Source organism: Spermophilus citellus, assembly GCF_964194105.1.
Source record: "Spermophilus citellus genome assembly, chromosome: X".
Classification (NCBI taxonomy): domain Eukaryota; kingdom Metazoa; phylum Chordata; class Mammalia; order Rodentia; family Sciuridae; genus Spermophilus; species Spermophilus citellus.
The window spans coordinates 146,127,304-146,142,162 of NC_138190.1; the positions used below are offsets into that span (position 1 = coordinate 146,127,304).

Sequence of the window (14,859 nt, forward strand, 5' to 3'; positions counted from 1 at the left end):
TCCCCATTAGCCAGTGTCATGGAGCACCTGGAAAATCTTTCTGGGGAAGTGATGAGGCTTGAACTGGAGAGGAATATGACAGGGAGTGTGGGGTGTGGTATGGAGGTAGAAGAGCTGTAACCACTTCTTCTCTTCCTCCAGGGCACCATACAACATCAGGCGCAGCTCCACATCAGGGGAGGTGGAAGAGGAAGAAGTTCCCGTCTCTTCAGATGAGCAGAAACGGAGGTAATGGTGCCCCTCAATGCATGGCAGGGTCCTCAGTCTTCACTCAACATACCAAACTTAGGCCATCTTTGGAGGTTTGTGGGGTGTGGGTATAGCTGTCATTCCATGAGTCTGAGAACTATTCACTCAGTACTGGACCAGCTGAGAACTAACTACCAGCTCAGCAGGCCCTCTAAAGCACTTGCTTATGGGTAGAACCTAGGTAATGCAGGACCAGGCAAAAGTCATTTCTGGGCTCTTCAGGACTTTAAACCATTTTGTTAGAACAGGTCCTGAGAAAATTGGATAAAAATTTGCAGGGTAGGATCCCTGGAAGAGGCCAAGTGGCCACCTGCACAGTTCTCTCTATGTGTAAGCTGTGCATACAAAGTCCCAGTAAGTTATGCACACTTAGAAGGCAGGGGATGGGCTCCATAATTTCAAATGTCCCTTGCCCACAAACAGGCCTGGCTGTGGGCCATCTTCTTCCAACCCATTTGCAGCTCAGGAAGCACAGAAAAGTCCTCTTGCTGAAGGTTCTGAAAGATGGGCAGCCATAAAGGCATGAGTCCTCAGGCCTGGGGAGTGCAGCTCAAAGAACCAGGAGTTCTGAAGCTGCCTAGTATTAAATGCCTGCTCTTCCACCTGCTAGGTGTGTACTCTTGGGCAAGTAACTAGAGCTGTCTAGCCTCAGTTTCCTCATCTGGAAATCATGGTAGGATATTAGCACCTTCTTCCCTGAGTTAGGAAGATTAATGAGCAAATATGGTGATGTCAGCATCGAGGGCAGGGCTGGGCACACAGTGTGTGCTCAGTAAACATAGCTGTCCTTCCCTCAGTTTCCATGTTTCCTTTGAATAGTTTTTGTAGCATATGCTACATTGGCTTCTCCTCACCTCTCTGGGGTGGTTCCTAGTCATCTTGAGGACATCCCTGCTTAGGCTGGCAGAGTGTGTACAGCTTGACACCCATCAGTTGTCCCCCATCCCATGTTGCCCCAGATCAGAGGCTGCAAGCAGTGTGGTGAGGAAGACAGCTCCTAGGGAGCATTCCTACGTCCTGTCAGCAGTCAAGAAGAGCACTGGGTGAGTTGCACATCAGGGAACCCAGCAGGGCAGGAGGCCTGGTCTCTGAGCCTGGCATGGCCGCCAACTGGCTCCATGTTGTGGAATAGTTCCCCTCTTCTCAGGGTACCTTGGCCTGGTGAAAGGGTGAATTGAAAGAATACTCCCAAGGGCCCTCCTAGCTAGACTTTCTCAGATTCTCATATGTATTTTCTAAAGAAACTGGGGGGTTTGGCTGCTGCCATAAGGGCAGGTGAGGTGCTGGGAATAGGAGAGAGTCTCAAGACTCTCTAGAGTAGAGTGATTGAGTTGTCTTCTGTCCATGGGCTCTGACCAATATGTCACCTTTCTGATTCCTTTCCAGAAGTCCTACCCAGGAGACTCAGGCTCCTTTTATTGCAAAAAGGTAAGTTTCATCCAAGGAAGCCTTGGAAGCCTGTTGCTGGCCACAGAGAAAGCCTCCTTTCAGCAGGAATATAGGGAGAGGGGAGGTAAGGGTGGGGGACTGCTGTTCCAAAGCAGAGATGTGAGAGGCATCAGGCTTCTGTCCAGAGGCCAGGCAAACACCTTATTGACTGTGGAGGCACATGTGGTCCTAGTAGCCAGTTCTGTGAAGGCAGCAACCTGGCTTACGGGTGAGGTCCTAACCCTAAGATGGAGCTATAGCTAATGACACCTAAGATGGAGCTATAGTATTTGTGAGGTCCTCTGGGGATTTGAAGTCAAACTACCTAAAGATTATAAAGGAGCTGTTCCCTTCACCTCCTTTCCAGAGTTTTGTGACTCAGAATTCCTGGCTTGCCAGCCCTTGGAGGGATCCTGGCTCCCTCCTTCAGTTGACCCCAGGAAGAGTTCTTTGCTCTCACCCAGGATCAGGGCCACCAGGAAAAATTCCCTGGGAGGTGATTATGACATTGGAGATGGGTCCTAAAGGAGAAACAGAATGGTCAGGATGTCAGATTATCTGGACAGTCCAGCTAAGTGGGGAGAAAAAATATTGGAGGGAGGGTAGGGAAGAAGCTTATAGAAAGTTGAATTTTAGGGATCTTTGGTTGAGTGGACAGAGAAGGCATTCAAGATAAGGTGGTATGACAAGCTGAGAACTGACAAACAAGGAAGAGCCAGCATGCCAAGTGCAAAGCTGTTCCCACCCTCTGCTCACTGTGTTGAATGACCAGAAAGGCTTACTGGAATGCAATGAGCAGGGAGTGGTAGCAACACAAAGGACATGACATAATGGCATGTTCTCGCTGGCTGTATTAGTTTCTTATGGCTGCTGTAACAAAGTACCACAAACTAGCTGTCTTGAAATGCCAAAATAGCTTCTCTCATAGTTCCAGAGACTAGTCTCTGATATCAAAGTGTTGACAGGGTTGATTTTTTCCTCTGGAGCTGCTGAAGGAGAAGCTTCTGGTGGCTGCTGGCAGTCCCTGCATGACTTAGATTGTACCTGCTTCACTCAGGTCTGTGCCTGTATTCACATGGCCTTCTTTTTTGTGTCTGGGTCCAGATTTTTCTTGTCTTAGAAGAACATTCGTCATTGGATTTACAACCCACCCTAACTCAATGTGACCTCATCTTACCTTGATTACATCTCCAAAGACCCTTTTCCCAATGATAGTCACAAATTCCAGGGCACATGAATTTGGGGAGAATACTATTCAACCTCATATGCTGTCCTTAACTTGAGCTGGAATGGTTGAGACCTCAAGCCTGAACCATCTCATCATCATCTCAATTGGACATCACTGAAAGCATGTCCTTCAAAGGCCAGCAAACTCCAGGACAGTCAAGAAAACCATAAGCACAACTTTTCCTCTTGTCCACAGGGTTGAGGTGATAGATGAGGATGGGCCTTCTGAGAGGAGCCAGGAGCCACCTGCTCTATCAAGACCTACTCCTGGATTGAGCAGGTAATGAATCACTAGTCTCTCTCTGGGGATGATCACTGCTGGGCCTGCCTGCCTCTCAGTAACTGGAGAATCTCTGTCAGGCCACTTCCCTCTGGCCCCCAGGGTCACTGTCCCCAGGTGCCCAGTGGCAGGATGGGGTGCAGAAATCAGTAAGGACTCATCTGGTTGAATGTCCCAGGATTTAAAAAGAGCAAAACAGTGTGGCCTCCAGGGAGAGTGAGCTTGGCTCTTGTCTGTTTAGTATTTATCTGTGTCACCTTAACCCTTGCACTGCTGAGCCTGGTGGTGGCAAAATGTCCTGAGAAAAAGTATCATCTTTAGGGTTTGAAAAGGCCAGCTACTGTGGCCATAGTTTTCCATTATTAAGCATGCTCATGGCATGCCTATAAGTTGGCCAAGTTCAAACTGCCCAGGAAGGAGGCTCCGCAGTCCCCAGTGCTGCTCACAGCTGCCTTCTTTGCCAGTGCGGATGGAGGCAGAACCCAAGTGTCTCGGGCGATTTGGATCAAGCGCATGCCGAGTGTACCTAGCCCCTCCAGGAGCCAGGAGCCCAGGTGGGTGCCAAGAGCTGTGAGCTGGTCAGATGGTTTCTCACTAGCCTGGCCAGCTGGGCCTGCCAACCAGGGAGGGTCCAGCAAAAGGTGTGATAGGGCAGGTGCAGTCTGAGTCCTGCTGATCTCACTCCAGGTGGGGCTGTGATTGCCCTGATTTTTGAGTCCCAAGTGTCCAGGGAGATAATGGCGCTCTCTTGTCTGTGGATGAGGAACAATCAATACCTCCTTGTACTTCTCACTGAATGGTGCTGAGTCCCACAGAGAGCGCCACTGCCCTGTTGTTGCTGTTGTTAAAAGCACCTGCCTGGATGGACAGCTTTGCCCAAACTCAGGTCTGCTAAGAGATGCACCTCTATGCCACCTTGAAAGATCTCTGAAGCCAGAAGGGGAGAGCATCTGTCCCCACAGGTCACTTCCTGGGCCCCTAGGGTCTATTCCAGCTCTCCTAATTCCATTGTAATCCCCCAACTCGAGCTCCATAATGATTTGTAGACATGTGACCTTTGAGGATTTGGAAAGGAAGATTTCAGAGCTCTTTATGAAGCAGTATCTAGGGGTCTAGAGGATTTGGTGATTAGATGGATATGGGAGTGGGGTAGGGATAGCACAGCAAAGTACCACAAACTGGGTACTTTAAACAACAGAGTTGTTCTGGAGGCAGGAAGTCTAAGATCAATGTGTGGGTAAGGTATTTTATTTCTCCTGAAGCCTCTCTCCTTGGTTTGTAGATGGTCATTTTCTTCCTGTGTGCTGTGTTTTAATCTCCTGTTCTTATGAGGGCACCAATTACACTGCATTAGGGCCCACTGTAGTGACTTCAGTTTAATCACCTCTTTAAAAACCCTGTCTCTGGGGGCTGAGGTTGTGGCTCAGTGGTAGAGAATTCACCTAGCACATGCAAGGCCCTGGGTTCAATCCTCAGCACCATATAAAAATAAATAAACAAAATAAAGGTATTGTGTCCAACTACAACTAAAAAATAAATATTAAAAAATCCCTGTCTCTGAATACAGTCACCTTCTGAGACAGTGGAGATTTAGGAATTAAACATGAATTTTCAGGGACAAAGGTAATGAGTGGTTTCAGATGCTTTTTAAGAGATAATGTAGGTAGAGAATTAGATTGCACTGTATTGTGGATCTGAGAATCATTTTTACATTTATTCCATGAGATTCCTTTGGGTGTTTAATACCCATCATCTGGCTGACACAGAAAGATGGCTGTCTTATTTGCTATGACTGCTAAAAAATAGTATCACAATTGAATTAGAAAAGCACTCTGAAGTTTAGGGTTGGAGAGATAGATGAAAGGCCTGCTGTGCTCAGCCTGGAAACGAACAAACTCAGTCAGCTGGCCACCCATCTTTACAACTCTGAAGAATTGTTATGGATACAGAGAGCAAAGTCATCTTGCTGGAGTGGCCCTCTGAAACGAAGCAGATCATGGAACATCCTAGACACTTGAGGTATCTCACAAGGGGACAGGTTCCATCAGGAAGGAAGGGAACCCCTCATCAGAAGTGTGCAGTAGGGTTCAAGACAGGTCCACACTCCTAGTAGAAGGCTTAGTGTGATGCTTCAGTTAGTTCTACACTCAGATTCTGCAGTCACAAAATATTTGAGACACCTTCCAGTTGCTTCCATGTGAGCTTCTGGCTTGTCCTGAACCTAAGGAACCTTATTACCTGACCCCACTCCATCAGGACTGCACTGGGCCAGGCAACCACCATCAGTTCCCCCATGCTTAGTTCCCGTGCCCTTATCTAAGAAGCCCATCAGGAGCAGTGACTTAACCAAACTTTGGGTCCTGAAACATCCCCAGAAAAGGCTGGATTTTGGCAGAGTTGGTTAGGGGGCGATTATAGCCTTGTCCCTAGCCACAGCCTCCCCAGACCTGGCCTTGTCCTGTGTGCCTTGGCTACAATCTATAGGTCAGTGTCTCATGCCTCATTCCTCCTGCCTCTCTGTGAACTGAGCTCACTTAGCTACCCTCTATGGCACACACTGGCCCTGCATGAGCACCACTTTTTGATCCTCCCAAGCCTAGCTACTTTCCCCATCACTGCACTGGTCATGCTTCCTTGGCTCTGTGCCTCATCAGACTAGGGCAGGGCCTCCTGGGTCCTGGGCCTTGGCTGTGCCATCATTGTGCTTTCTGGGATACCATTTGTAGGAGCATAGCTTCTGGCATAAGATATAACCCTGGTTTTGCCCCAGATTGGCAGTATGTCCTTGAGCAATTTCCTTAACTTCTCTGGGTCTCAGTTTCCTCATGTGTAAAACAGAGAGGACAGTAATACCCACTTCCCAAAGCTATCCCCAATACTAAGTGAAATAATGCCTATGAAATACAGATGCCTGGGTGCCAGTATCATTGTGTGCTCCTGATTATAGTTTGCTAATTTATGGGACCCTTCTTCAATACAGGAAGAGACCAATATTGCCACCTGCTGGCATCTGGAGGACATGCAACTAAGGGCAATGTAAAGGAGGACCCTTTCTCCACCCTCACCTATTACACACAGGAGCACAGGAGTCTCCTCTCTTCTGACAGATCGCTTTCCTTCACATTCCCACAGGTGGCTAGGGCCACAGTGGATATGCACTGATGGGTTTAGGGTTTTGATCTTCAGCCCTGTTGAAAACTTCAAACTGAAACAACTTGCGGCCAAGCGGCTATGGAGGTGATGGGGCTGGTAGGGTGATGCAGGGGAGAGAAGCTGGAAGATCACTGTGTTTGTTTGCTGCCGCCACCAGAACACCATGCCAGATATTTAGCTTCTCCCAATTCTGGAGGCCAGAGGTCTAAGATCAATGTGCCAGCAGGGTTATGCTCCCTCTGCAGGCTCTGGTGTGTGGGTGGTGGGAGGGATGCCATCACCAGGCACCTGGAGAAGCTGAGGGAAGTGCAGAGCCCTGGTGAGACCAGGCTGGCCTAGAGCACCAACCGGCTGCTCAGAAGCCAACCACAACTTGTTTCAAACCCTGGGTGGTTTTTCTTGTCCAGTGGAGACGAGCAAGGTCGGGCTTTGGTGAGTGTGGTGGTGAGATGGAGCAGGAACAAGCGAGTGGTCTCTCCCTGAGAGACCCAGGACTCAGGTGTCCCACTGAGTGTGGCTGCTGCCCACAGCCTCCTGGTGGGGAGAGCCAATGGGCTTTCTCATTCTCACTCTCGGACCTTCTCTGAGGTCCCTGACCATCCCACCTCCTAGATGGTTTCCTGGGGCTGTCAGAACAAAGTACCACATTCGGGGAGTGGGGTGTAAAAATTGTACCCATGTATTTTCTTCCAGACCCGAAGCTCCTCTCACCTCTCCTAGCTTCTGTTAGTCGCCAGCAACCCTTGGCTGGCAGCTGTATCCCTCCAATCTCTGCCTGCATCTTCACCTGGCTGCCTTTCCACTGTGTGTCTGTCTGGCTCCAAATTTCCTTCCTCTTATAAGGACACAGTCATTGGCTTAAGGCCCGCCCTACTCCAGTATGAACTCACTTTACCTTGATTACATCTGCAAAGACCCTATTTCCAAATAAGGATACCTTCATGGATATTAGGGCTTATAACTTAAATATAGCTTTTGGGGAGACACAGTTCAACCCCATAACAGCCCATCTAGAAGAGGTGCCATTTGAGCTGGACTTTAAGAAGATATTGCTCATGGAAGTGACACAGGAGGAAGAAAGTGTTGAGGCAGTGGTGCCAGCCTGGGCAAGAGACAAAGGGATATGGAAAAGTTGGTACAGTCTGGAGTGACCCTTCATTCCTATTTCTTCTCTCACACAACCAGAAATGCCAATGAGAAAATGTTTCACTTGCCTGTGACATTCTCAAGTCAGTCGTGTTCCTGTTGCTTGGCACTTAAATCTTCTGATTTAAATGAAGCTGTCAGGCCCTGTATGCTGTAATCATAAATGACATCATTGTTGATAATGATGTTACATTGTTATCATGGGAAGAGATGGGCAGAAATCAGAGCTGTCTACATATTTTAGGCCCCCTTCTGGTTTTTATGGTGGGGAAAGCCCCTGTCACTTGAAGTCCTTGATTTTCTATTTCCCTTTGGTCATCTCCAGTGCTCCAGGCCCTGCTCAAGGTAGATGCAGAGGGACAGAGAGATAAGTAGTCACTGACCAAGCCCACCGTAGGCTTCTGGTTTAGGTTGGTGCCAGAAACCAGGACCAACTCCAAGATTGGCTGAGATCCAGGCTTGCATCAAGTGAAGAACTATCTGTCTCCCTGACTTCATCCTGGCCACTCTAATTCCTCTTTCTCCTGGGACCCCTAAATAGCTTTTCTAAAATGTCAGTCTGATCATATAAACTCCCACCCTGTACTTCAAGCTGTCATCCCACAGCTTCCCTTTGCTAGACCAGATGTGATCTCATTTCTACTCAGAAGGTCTTTTGCTGTGCCTTAGGGAGGGCTGAGCTCAGATGGGGGTGGGAGACGGGGGAAAGACTACTTTGCTCCCCTTTCTCTGGGGCCTGCAGGTCAGTGGCCTGAGCTCAGTTGTAGAACCAAGAAGGTTCAAGGCCAAAGAGCAGATGAGAGCAAAAACAAAAGGGGGAGGGTGATGGGTCTGGTTGTTGCAGTAGCACCAGAGGGACAACATCTTTGGACATTGACTCAGGTGGGAAAGGAGAGGCTTTCTCTAGTAGCACCTCTCAGATCTCTCCTTTGGCCCACAGCTCAAGAGGTGAGGAGATTGTCCGTCTGCAGATCATGACACCCAGGGCAGGACTCCGCCTGGTGGCTCCAGACCTGGAAGGCATCAGGTACAGAGGCCCTGCTGCTGTACTGTGTCCCTCTAAACCATTCTAGTGATGGGGCAGAGGGCCAGGATGCAAAGGATGAGCCTGGGGACTGATTCTGTCACTGTGGGAGTGACAGGTTGGTGGAAGATATGATCTGCTCCTATCTCATTCTTTCAATCAATAATTTTTCTAGAATGAGCACTTGGTCCTTGTGAGGCAATAGGCCTGGCTCTGGGATCCAGCTGTGACTGGGACCCCCTGGGCCAGAGTTGCTGAATTTCTTCCTGATGAGGGAGGAAGATGCAGACATGAGCAAGGTCACTCTGGTACTGACTGCACTGTATGTTATGAGCCCCCAAGACTGGCCAACTGTGCTGAGTGGGGACACTGGGTCTGTGCCACACCTTAAAGCCACTGAGGTAGTTCATTTGCCTGTGTGAAGGGGTACTGGGAAAAGGTTGGGATCCTGGGTCAGCCTCCATAGCTCATGATGCCACAGTGTCCTGTGCTGGGGAGGAGGAGGTACAAGGGGGCCGACCACAACCAGCTGGGAACACAATGGGTTCAGCTCCTACCCTGGGGGAAGCAGGGGCCAGACACCCAGGTGACAGGCAGGCTGGATCACAGGTATGGACACAGATGGGGAAGCAGCAGTCTCCTGCCCTGGAGGAAGCAAGGGACACTGGGAGTTGGGCCAGAGGGAAGCTGAAGTGGAGGCTCAGAGAGATCTAAGCAGAAAGACTGGGCCCCTGTCTTTTGTGAAGCCAAAGGTCTGAGGAGAGAGGTGGGTGTGTATACAGGAGGTAATCCCTTAATCTGTAGAGCAGCAGGGCTGAGGGAAATCTTCCTGGAAGAAGTGATGACCAAGATAAATCTAAAGGGAATTATACATCCCTTTAATTTCCTTCTTGGTTCCTCTCTCTCTAACCCCATATACTCCCCTGTCCATTTTATTTTAGAGATATTTTCATTTCTACTACCCTCCCCTAGACTCAGGCCTCCACCATTTTTGGCCCAGTTATCTGCCACCACGTCCTACTGTCCCATTCCCAGACTGTCCTCCATGTATCTACCTGGGTGACTTTTGGAGGTCATTATATCAAGGTGACAGTTTATGCCATGTGAGGAGAGCAGGAAACCCAGTAGGTGGTAGAATATGCAAAGCGGGGAGGAACACTGGGGACACCAACATTTAAGTGCAACATAAAAGATAAAGGTGAAGTAGATAAAGGGAGGTAGAAGGTGTCACAGGACCAAGGGAGTAGAGGAAGCAAGTAGGAGTGGCCCACTGGGTCAGTGGTACTGATGGTGGCCTGAGATAATGATGGGACTGACTATTGGATTTGACAACATGGGGCTCCTCAATGAACTCAAAAGAGAACAGAGTGAGAGTAAGTAAGCTAGGATCAGGCTTACAATGTGAAGAAATATAATCCAGAACTCTCAAATCAGACTGCCTGGGCTCAAATTCCCAGCTCTTCCTCTACTGTGGAATTTGGAGCAAGTTACTTGGGTTTCTGTGGCTCAGGTTGCTCATCTAGAAAGTGGGCATAGATGACAGCATTGCCCAAGGGTTGAGATAACTGTCCCTGCCAGAGTGTGGGTGGATAACAAGTGGCTAACTTATAACTGTTCCCTCCATAGGTCTTTCCAAGACCACAAAGACAAGGAGTCCCCCTGCTTCAGAGAGCTCAAGAGAGACTTGGCTGGTGAGACCTTCAAAGATCCCAGCACAGATTCTGAAAGGTAACTCATGGCAGAGAGCAGAGTCTTTATCCCCAGAATATGGAATCCATATCTTCATCCAGGTAAAGGTTGGTAGATGTTGCTGGCAGTAGGATTGGCCTATCCTTGCTATCCCCCTGGGATAGTACAGGTCTTCAATGATTATCTGTTGAAAGGATGAATGAATGAGGCCTGGAGAGGGGCAGACCCCTGCCAAGATCCCTGAGGTCACTGGTTGCAAAGCAGGACCAAATTCTATGTTAGGCCACCCCTATCCCAGCACTTGACCTTCACTGATTTCCTTCAATTCATCTAAAGCCACCATACTCGCTATGCTTTTATTCCAGGAAAAAGCAGCCTTGTGAATGATCCATTCAAACCAAGGCCAGCAAGTTGTACAAAGGGAGGGTGGGGGGTGGTTATCTAGAGGAGATGGTTGTGCCTATTCATCCATATCCCGCAGACCTAGCCTCCAAGTCAGACCAGGAGAGAATGGATCTGGTGAGCAATGGCTATAGATTGGGCATTTGCTAGCCAGAGTCTGGTAGCCAGGAACAGATTTGAACCCACAGATCTGCCTTCCCATTATGGAGCTCTGGAGCCCCTACTTAAGACTTTGAGCCATGGGAATAAGGGAAGGGTGTCCTGGATGGCTGGGGTAGCCTTATTTCTGCCCCTTTTGGCTTATTAGCAGCCCAGAATGCCTTGTTCTTTGTGTGGTGGCCATCAGACCCCAACATACCTGCCTCCTGAGTCTCTCTGTTGCCCTCCTGAGTCTCTACTGTTTCTTGGCCCCACTGATACTCATCAAGTTTTGAAGAAGTTTTGCTGTTAGAGTCTGCTTGGGCTTCTCTTTGTTGTAATCAGGGAGGCAACCAAGGTTCTGTTTCTGGTCCTTGAGACCCACTCTCAGGATATTGGAGTTCAATAAGGTTAAAGCCCAGTTAGAATTAGCAAACACTTCTCTTTCCATCACAGATCAAGTGCACAATTGAATGATGGAAATGTGGGATCAGGAGCCATGGGGTCCCCACCATAAGGCTTGGCTGGAGCAGACATCAGCTCAGAAATAGGAGGGTGAGGTGCTTGTAGGAGACATGTGTCCCTGGTGACAGGCCACACTCAAGCTGCCAGACTACTTGGGTTGCTGGTGTGAGGCACTGGTCATTTCCTGGAGCTCTTGTCTGCTGCTTTACCCATACTTCCTCCCTTCATCACATCCCTTGCCCTCATATTTTACATATTTCCTTTCATTTACCTATGCTCCTGCCTTGTTCCTTCACCTGCCCACTCCCTCCACTGGCTTGCAAGTTCCTCCAGAGCAAGCACAAGGCCTCACTCACATTTGGAGGTCCAGCCCTCACCAGGACTGGCCCTGGGCAGGTGGAATGAACATGTAGGGAATACAGAAGGGACAAACTAATTAATGAGTGACCAAATGATGGATGAATCCATGCCTTATTACTTCTTGGCTGAGCTCTGAGGACCAACTAGGAGGCCTTTTGATCCTACCATCTCCCTTTCCCAAAGAGGAAGAAGCTCCAAAGTCCCCCTTTCCTTACCCACTCTGCTCTGAGGGTCAATGAGAGGAAAAGCAGCAGCCCAGGTGAGACAAGCTAGGAGACAAAGTTGTCCAGGTTGGTTTTGGGTTGCTGGACCTGGGTGGAGTCAGAAGTCACTTTCTCAGATGATTTGGGGAGTGGCAAGGTTCCACCTGTCCCCAGGTGGTTCCAAACCAAGCATGAATCATCCTTGGGTCAAAGGCTAGGAATGTAGATATTGACACAAGTAGTTCAGTTCCAAACTGTACTAGAGTCCTTATGGGTCAGAACTGATGCTAGACAGTTGCAACTGTAAGATGCCTGTGTTCTCCTGCAAATCTGGCCAGGAGGGGTCTCGGGAAGGATGCCCTGCAGGTTGCCTTCCCCAAACCCCTCCCAGTTGCCCTTACTTCCACAAGCCCACCAAAGGCCCCTTCCTCTAACTTAACTAGTTACAATGGGTTACTAGAGCCAGGTCCAGGAGCACAAGCCAATGTGGGAATAACACAGTAAGCCCAACCTCTGAAATCACTGTCTCTGAGTAGGTTCAGGAAAGGCCACTGTGCTGGGGACTCAGTTATTTGAACTACTACTAATGGGAAAAACTGCTACAGCCCTGCCTAAGCAGCTTGCATCTTTTTGCTGTCTGCAAAGGCAGCAGAAAGATCTTCTGAAAAAATAAATCAGATCACATTTTCCCCCTGCTTCAACCTCCCAGTGGCTCCCCACTTCCCTTGGAATAAAGTCCAAACCCCTTTTCCTGGTCCAGAGGGACCTGCATGGCAGCAGGAACTTTGGCCCCCATCAGCATTGCCTCCTTCCCTCTCCCACAGTGACACACACTGATTTGATCTGTTGTTGGCAACCATAGAAGGTTTCTGCTCCAGTGTGATTGAGTCTGGTTCTGGGTTGCTTTGTCTTTGAATATCCATCTGTATCATCCTTCCTGCTTATGTATCTTCATAAAAGGAAGTCTTTGCTTTCTAGTTTCTTTAAAGAAAGAAAAACCTCAGCAGGGTATGGTGGTACAAGCCTGTAATCCTAGCAACTCAGGAGGCTGGGGCAGGAGGATCACAAATTGGGGGCCATCCTGGGAAACAGCCAGGACCCATCTCACAATAGAAAATAAAAAGGGCTGAGGATGTGGCTCACTGATAAAGCACCCCTGGGTTCAATCCCCAGTACCAAAAAATAAAAATAAATTAAAAAGCTAAACTTCAAGGTAATTTGCAAAGTATTCTGAAGAATCTCCTAGATTTTTTAGGATATTTAGCCCAGTTTTTTTAGCTGCTTATTTGTACTTGGTTTGACATTGATTTTTAGAAAACTCCTTTACTATCTTTCCAAAGTACAGGTTGTTTCTCCTGGAACTACCCTTCTTTTCCATTCATTTTCATGAGTTTACTCAACAACTGAATTTGGTGATTATGGTTGCAAGTGCAATTGGCATAAACAGGCTGGGGAACAAACATGAAGGACTCATTATGTTACCACCCAAATGGAGGTTTCGAGCTTGTGTGGGTGATGGGGTGCCCTATGAATATCTTTTCTCCCATTTTATGGAGACAGAAAATGTGGCTTAACACTGGGAAGCCTGGGTAAAGGAGAGCCACTAAATCTCCATCAACTGGGTGGATACAGATGGGCTGCTTTTTATAAGCAGCCCCAAGAACAAAAATGTGTTAGCATGTGTTATGGCCCAGGTATTATTATGTGAACGTGAATTCACTTACTCTTCTAAGAACATCTATGAGGCAGATAGGATTATCATCCCTATTTCACCAATGATAAAACTAAGGCCCAAAGAGGTCAGGTAATTGTCATGCCTGTCCAGCTGCCTTGGGATATAAGCTAATATTGAGATCTAAGCATCCATTTGAGCAAATCCACACTCCCCATCATCTGTTGGGGTCCTGAACCTGGACCAGGCATGACCTCCTTCAACAGGGAGGGCTCTGCTGCTACCTTCACCCCTTTTCTGGACGATCAAGATGTGGATGATGCCATCTCTCATTCCTGCAAGCCTGGACCAGTGGCTATCAGGTAAGGGTGTGGTGACTTCCTCAGTGACCAGTCCTATTGCCAGACACAGTACTCAGAGCCTAACCTAAGTTCCAGTGCCCCAAGATCCCTTCAAACTTCTCAGCTCCATGTCACCTTACATCAAGTGTCACAGGACAGGGTGTCAAAAGAAGGGGCCAGGGGCTGGGGATGTGGCTCAAGTGGTAGTGTGCTTGCCTGGCATGCGTGAGGCACTGGGTTTGATTTTCAGCACCACATAAAAATAAAAATAAAGATATTGTGTCTACCTAAAACTAAAAAATAAAATAAAATAAAAGAAGGGCCCAACTTGGAACTGTATACACTCACTAGGGACAGTGGGAGAAGAGAAACAGGGGTAAGTCTGTTGGCCCAGACATTTCAGCACCAAACTTTATGGGCCCTGAGGTGGCAGGGGACCAGAGACAGAATGGAGGGCATCAGAAAGCCCAGCTTAGAAACAGATCCTGATAAGAGGTCTCAGTGCACCTCTCCTCTAGGGACTGCTAACTGATCCAGCAAGCAGGAATCAGGAAGAAGAATCTCAGGGACAATCAGCTAGCACTAGAGGCCGCAGTCCCAGGAGCACATAGCGTGTGGTTGGGAAGGATAAATGGTTCTAGGGACATAACTGAGAGGCCAGCCTTTACTGGCAGACAGTTTCCTTTTCCTGTTAGAAGGTATCTGGGAAATGGGAAGATCTGGGCCCCCAGCTTCCTTTGATCTGAGCTTCAGCAGGACCATGTGCTTCCTTCCCTCAGCTCCAGTACCACTTTGGCCTCTGCTGTCCTGGATGATAGGAAGAGTGACAGCACAGCAGACCTGGAAGAAACAAAGACAGACCCTAAGGGGTAAGGTATTAGTAGACAGTGGTAAGTTTCTGGGGTAGAGACAGGTAGCTCGAGTATCCTTTGGGTAGGAAGCCAAAGCCATCTAGGCTTGTGAGCTGGCCCAAGGCACATGGCAAGGACAAAAGTACCAGCTTGGACCATCTGGCTTCTGCCTCTGGGGTCAGAGCTTTTTGCTAAGCCCTGTTTCTTCTAGCCTGGTAGTAGAGGTACTCT

At 48.5% G+C, this 14,859-nt stretch overlaps 1 protein-coding gene across 3 annotated transcripts in view; it reads left to right on the forward strand.

The window, feature by feature from the left end:
- ZNF185 (zinc finger protein 185 with LIM domain) overlaps positions 1 to 14,859 on the forward strand; it is a 63,178-nt gene that overhangs the window by 17,659 nt on the left and 30,660 nt on the right. Inside the window, exons 8-16 of one of the 3 annotated variants that reach the window (XM_081277619.1) lie at positions 142 to 228; positions 1,209 to 1,292; positions 1,636 to 1,677; positions 3,101 to 3,184; positions 3,649 to 3,738; positions 8,424 to 8,510; positions 10,134 to 10,235; positions 13,703 to 13,798; positions 14,557 to 14,646. In XM_081277619.1, coding sequence (XP_081133745.1) covers positions 142 to 228; positions 1,209 to 1,292; positions 1,636 to 1,677; positions 3,101 to 3,184; positions 3,649 to 3,738; positions 8,424 to 8,510; positions 10,134 to 10,235; positions 13,703 to 13,798; positions 14,557 to 14,646 — 762 coding nt within the window. The remainder of the gene's footprint in view (positions 1 to 141; positions 229 to 1,208; positions 1,293 to 1,635; positions 1,678 to 3,100; positions 3,185 to 3,648; positions 3,739 to 8,423; positions 8,511 to 10,133; positions 10,236 to 13,702; positions 13,799 to 14,556; positions 14,647 to 14,859) is intronic. The other 2 variants (XM_081277620.1, XM_081277621.1) reach the window with 2 other exon arrangements.